Below are 6,134 nucleotides of genomic sequence, written 5' to 3'. Positions count from 1 at the left end.
AGAGTGTCAAGGGGGTAGGGAAGGCTTTAGGAACAAATTGAGGGAGTTTGGACAATTGGTCTGCAAGTTTTCACAAGAGTTCAACAACAGTTGAACAACGTTCAATCAAGGAAATTGAGGGGTATTTATAGGAAATGGGGGCTAAGTTTAAGCTCATGAAAGGTTATGGGGACCAAATATTTGTACTAGAATGACATAGCATGGTCAATCTTGAATGCAATGGGATTTGGACATTGAAGTAGGCATTAAATCATTATGGAAAAAGAACATTTCATTCTTAAAATCACTAATTGCTTGTACATCACATTGGGGTTTTTGAGACTAGGGTTTTATGATTTCAAGAGAGGCGTTAAGTCATTCTTATTCCTAATTGATTGCTAATTTCTTCATGAAAACGTTATCACAAATTTTGATTTATTAAACTAAAAACTCATAGGATATTTAAATATTTTGGTATATAATTATTTAAAAAAAAATTAAACATCTATTTTCAAAATGTTTTTAGTTTGAATAGAAAGTATGGCTTTGAGTTAGTGTTTAACTTGACACATTAAAATTTACCAACTATCCTCATGAGAAAGATCTTGTACTTAAATACATTATATTACTTGGTCAGCACATGCACTTTAATTTGCCCGACACCTTCACTGTGAGATTAACTGTGAGATTTTAGAATTTGAAGTTTAACATTAGAGAACAAATATTTTTTCTAATTCAAAATATATTTTATTTAGTATTGTATTATGACTTCCATTTTTTTTTCACGAGTATATTCTACCATAAGTGAGTAGTTGCGGAAAGCTAAAGGTAGTGATTTGATGGTATCAACCTATTATCAACACCTTCAATTTGTGATTTAAATATACCTAAATCTCGTATGCACATTAGTGATAATAAGTAAAAATTTTGATGGTTAAATCAAAGAAATAACTCCAAAAATTCCATGCCTCTTGATTGGAACTCGTGAAATTCAAGAGCGAAATTCAGATATTTTAATATGGACCACACATTTTTGTTGAATTTTTTTTTTTTTTTGAAAAAATATGAGGGTGATGCTCAACTTTATCCGAAAACAAAAAAAACTTCACAAAAATGTAACAAAATACAACATAGATAAAGAAAAGATGCAAAAACTAGAGACAGTCAAGCCACAATTGAGCTCCAAACCGCAACCATCCAAAATCTTTCAAAAAACGATCCACAACCATACGAGAGGCCCTGCAAAAAAGACAAATAAACACAACAAAAACCAAATCAATAATCGAAATCAAATAAAAAAAAAATTAAGGATAAAGAAGAAAGCAACAAACAAATAGATTTGAAAATTTGTTTCCCATGTATTACCTTTTAGTTGAGTTTTAAAAAATTGTAATTTTTTTCTCTCTGATCCAATAGATTTGAAAAATTGTAATTTTTTTTCATCAACTAGACTTGTAGAATGCAAATATAGTCGCTCTTGATCTGAATGAGAATTCAACCAAATTTATCATCTAAATCAATTGCTAGTTGAATCCTTGCAATTACAAATCTAGTCATATTAATGTTTACCATCAATTCCTACGTTCATCTCTGACTTGGAGCATCCTCGTTTAAATAAATAAAGCAAAAGTTGGAACTTTCAACTGAATCCAACCTCTCTGACGCAAGCGATGACAACAGTGTGGAAACTCTTGGAGGACAAGCCAATGAAGCTACAATTAATGACCGGAGCAGTCCTATAAATACCAACGCCTAATTCGCATTTCATCTCACTCTATCTTCAAATCAATCTTGAGAGCTGACAGAGAGAGAAGCAGAAGGAGCAATGGCAGCAGAGAAGGAACTGAAGCTGCTGGGGTTCTGGATCAGCCCTTTCAACATCCGATGCAGGATCGCACTGGCGGAAAAGGAGCTGGAGTACGAGTACAAGGAGGAGAATCTCGCGGAGAAGAGCGAGCTTCTGCTGAAATCAAATCCGGTGCACAAGAAGATCCCCGTGCTGCTCCACCACGGTAAACCTATCTGCGAATCCCTCATCATAGTCCAGTACATTGACGAGGTCTTCCCCAGCAGAGGAAAAGCCCCACTCCTCCCCTCCGATCTTTTTTTTTCACGAGTATATTCTACCATAAGTGAGTAGTTGCGGAAAGCTAAAGGTAGTGATTTGATGGTATCAACCTATTATCAACACCTTCAATTTGTGATTTAAATATACCTAAATCTCGTATGCACATTAGTGATAATAAGTAAAAATTTTGATGGTTAAATCAAAGAAATAACTCCAAAAATTCCATGCCTCTTGATTGGAACTCGTGAAATTCAAGAGCGAAATTCAGATATTTTAATATGGACCACACATTTTTGTTGAATTTTTTTTTTTTTTTGAAAAAATATGAGGGTGATGCTCAACTTTATCCGAAAACAAAAAAAACTTCACAAAAATGTAACAAAATACAACATAGATAAAGAAAAGATGCAAAAACTAGAGACAGTCAAGCCACAATTGAGCTCCAAACCGCAACCATCCAAAATCTTTCAAAAAACGATCCACAACCATACGAGAGGCCCTGCAAAAAAGACAAATAAACACAACAAAAACCAAATCAATAATCGAAATCAAATAAAAAAAAAATTAAGGATAAAGAAGAAAGCAACAAACAAATAGATTTGAAAATTTGTTTCCCATGTATTACCTTTTGGTTGAGTTTTAAAAAATTGTAATTTTTTTCTCTCTGATCCAATAGATTTGAAAAATTGTAATTTTTTTTCATCAACTAGACTTGTAGAATGCAAATATAGTCGCTCTTGATCTGAATGAGAATTCAACCAAATTTATCATCTAAATCAATTGCTAGTTGAATCCTTGCAATTACAAATCTAGTCATATTAATGTTTACCATCAATTCCTACGTTCATCTCTGACTTGGAGCATCCTCGTTTAAATAAATAAAGCAAAAGTTGGAACTTTCAACTGAATCCAACCTCTCTGACGCAAGCGATGACAACAGTGTGGAAACTCTTGGAGGACAAGCCAATGAAGCTACAATTAATGACCGGAGCAGTCCTATAAATACCAACGCCTAATTCGCATTTCATCTCACTCTATCTTCAAATCAATCTTGAGAGCTGACAGAGAGAGAAGCAGAAGGAGCAATGGCAGCAGAGAAGGAACTGAAGCTGCTGGGTTTCTGGATCAGCCCTTTCAACATCCGATGCAGGATCGCACTGGCGGAAAAGGAGCTGGAGTACGAGTACAAGGAGGAGAATCTCGCGGAGAAGAGCGAGCTTCTGCTGAAATCAAATCCGGTGCACAAGAAGATCCCCGTGCTGCTCCACCACGGTAAACCTATCTGCGAATCCCTCATCATAGTCCAGTACATTGACGAGGTCTTCCCCAGCAGAGGAAAAGCCCCACTCCTCCCCTCCGATCCCTACGCCCGCGCCCTTGCCCGCTTCTGGGCTGACTTCATTGACAAAAAGGTAATAAATCATAAATGGTGGCCTACTCCAATCCCTATTCCCTATCATATCGTCTCTCTGGCTTAAACAGACATTTTATCAAACACTTTGTGTTCTGCTTTGGCTTACCAGACCTTCGATTGTGATGCCCCAAGCTTGCAGCATGGGGGAAGCGCTGCCTGAAGCGGGAGAGTGTCGCCCAGTCTCTCCCGGATCCTAAGAAGGTGTCGGAGTTTATAAGCTCACGAAGAAAGAAGCTTGGCGTCGAATAGAATACGATATGTGTGGGATTGAGATGAGCTTCACTGATCTGAATAAGTGTGTTGCCGGCCGGCGGCTGATTCCGGCCAGTTGCCAGTTTAGAGTTGTATCTTGATTGAGAGTGATAGTATCCAAATAATGCTATTTGTGATGGCTTCTTACATTTGATGATGAATAATTGTTATGATTTATGTTGCTTTGATACTTGGCAAGACTGATGGTTACTATCGAGAGCAATTAAAGTCGTGGCAGCATGTGATATTCAATTCAATTCTTACCCAACTTGTCAATTTATTTAGCTCCTAAGAAAAAGGTTTTCCACATCCCAAAGTCAAGTCTTTGAGTTTGATTATTCTTTGTTGGGGGTATTCACATACGTACCACCCAATTGTATTTAAGCATCTAGCCCCTAAATGTTAATTATTTTCTTTAAAGTTTATGTTAACTAAATATTTCGTATCACAACAAAAATATCAATATTTTAACTTTTAAAAAGTTAAATGTACATTTTTTTCATTATAGATAAGGTGGCATATATGTATAAATTAAGATGAAGTTTCTCTTTTTCATCGTCTATCTCATGAAGGGACTCCCATAATTGTAAGTTTGGTTTAGCCTCAAGAAGAGTTACATAAGTTAAACAAAAAAAAAAAATTGTTGTGGGAAAAACTCTTTCTTTCCTCAATCTTGACAAGAGAACAAACCACAAATCACAACAAAGAAGATGCAAGCACAAGAACACAAGCAAACAAGAGAATTTACGTGGTTCGATCCTTTGGACCTATATCCACGGGAGGGAATCAACCAAATCCACTAAGATAAAAGAGAAGAATTACAAGACTTCTACACCATTGAGGAATAAGCTCCAGATCTCTCTCTCGACTCACCTCGACCCAAGGTCTCACTGAGCTCCCATCTTGCCACGATCTCTCTCTCGAATAACCTCGACCTTAGATCCCCAAGATTCTCCCCTCAATCCTTAAAGTCTCTCCCTTTCTTCTCTACTTCCTCGTAATTCTCACTCCTTGATTCCTTTCCCCTCAACCCTCCCCTACAAGCCACCCCTTCTATTTATAATAGAAGGGGCCCCCCCTTGTAGACTGGGTCTACCTAGCCTAATAATTGAGATTCATTAGAACAATTCTCCCCTTGACTCTCAATTACAAAACTCCATGATAAAGATTCATTCCACCTGGTCCCGACGGGCCCTTAGCCCTTGCTTGTGTTTGCTAAGTCCAAACACCCTGAACGAATTCCTGCAGTGCCTCACTTCCAAAAATATGGAGTTGTCGTATTCTTCTCTGCAACACTGTGAAGCCTTCCTCTAGGATGTCGCAGAACTCCTTTGCGTAAGCGAACTCCTGCTCCGCCTGTTCTGCGTCACGAACAGAACCGCGCGCCTTCTTTCTCCAAACGGAACTGCGCGCGCCTTCTTCCTCAGGGAACCACACGCCTTCTTCCTTGCCGCCTTGCGAAACCTGGCTGCCTTTCTCGCTCGGGCAAACTGCCCTCTTGAACCTCGAGATCTGCGACCTGCGAACCTGGGGATCCTACTACACAGTTCTTGCCGAATGAGAATCCATTTGGGGGCTGCACTTTCAGTACACAGCATGGTGGGCTTCAATTCCTCACAGTCAAACCCTCCCTCTTCACGCATATCTGCTAACTCTTACGATGGGAAGGCATTGATCGGCCTTTTTGATTCATTTAACGCTGTTAAGAGGCGTCATTATCATGTCCAGGTGGAGCGCTTAGGCTTCTCTGAATGGGGCCAGCTCTTGTCGCGTGGTTTCGAAGCACTGTAGTGTCGAGGTCCTTTCTTCCTCACGATCCCACGCCCAACTCCATGTCGAACTGCTCCTCTGCTCGCCGCCCAACTGCTCCTGCCGAAGGCTCCACTCCCTGCCAAAAAAATGAACTGCCGAAAGCTGTTCTTTTTTCTTTTCTGTTCTCCTTCTGTGTCTTCCCTTTCCCCCGACCATGTGCTTCTGGCGAACACACAGGCGTGCTTCCTAGTGCGATCCTGAGAAGGTCCCGCCTCCCTGCTAGTCTGCGACAGCTTCTGGCCTTGGAACCCCGCGAGGAGCTGCCACGCCTGTTCTGATCTGACGCCTGCTTCTCTTCGTTCGCTTGAATAGTGTCGGCACTATTTTTGGTGTGGGGTTTGCCCGTAAGAAGCTGTCGGCCATCGGAATTGAAATCCCGTTGCCTGCTTCGGAAGGACGTTTAAAAAAATTTAGTTTTGAAAAAGATGAAGTCAAACTGACCCCATAATTTTCCTAGTTTAGATGAAAGAGCGCTTTATCTTAAATCATGTATCTATCCCGAAGGATGAACGCAAGAATTGAGAGTGAGGCTCGATCAAATAAACTAAAGAAAGTTATGACATCCGGTTGGTCTGCGAAACCAATGTATTGGCCGACAAGTTCCCCTAT

At 39.6% G+C, this 6,134-nt stretch overlaps 2 protein-coding genes across 2 annotated transcripts; both read left to right on the top strand.

The window, feature by feature from the left end:
• Positions 1-1,804: 1,804 nt before the first annotated feature.
• LOC110037070 (probable glutathione S-transferase GSTU1) lies at positions 1,805-2,119 on the top strand. Its single transcript, XM_020741644.1, has one exon. The coding sequence runs from the start codon at positions 1,805-1,807 to the stop codon at positions 2,117-2,119; it is 315 nt and encodes a 104-aa protein (XP_020597303.1).
• Positions 2,120-3,064: 945 nt separating this feature from the next.
• LOC110037069 (glutathione S-transferase U19-like) lies at positions 3,065-3,890 on the top strand. The gene is given in 3 exon segments (XM_020741643.1): positions 3,065-3,459; positions 3,571-3,576; positions 3,579-3,890. Coding segments are annotated over 3 exon segments (465 nt in total). The 5' UTR covers positions 3,065-3,132; the 3' UTR covers positions 3,711-3,890.
• The last annotated feature ends 2,244 nt before the right edge of the window (positions 3,891-6,134 follow it).

Source organism: Phalaenopsis equestris, unplaced genomic scaffold, assembly GCF_001263595.1.
Source record: "Phalaenopsis equestris unplaced genomic scaffold, ASM126359v1 Scaffold214393, whole genome shotgun sequence".
In the NCBI taxonomy this organism is placed as follows: Eukaryota; Viridiplantae; Streptophyta; class Magnoliopsida; order Asparagales; family Orchidaceae; genus Phalaenopsis; species Phalaenopsis equestris.
The sequence above is the reverse complement of the archived record's forward strand: the minus strand, read 5'-3'. Positions and strand labels throughout refer to the sequence as shown.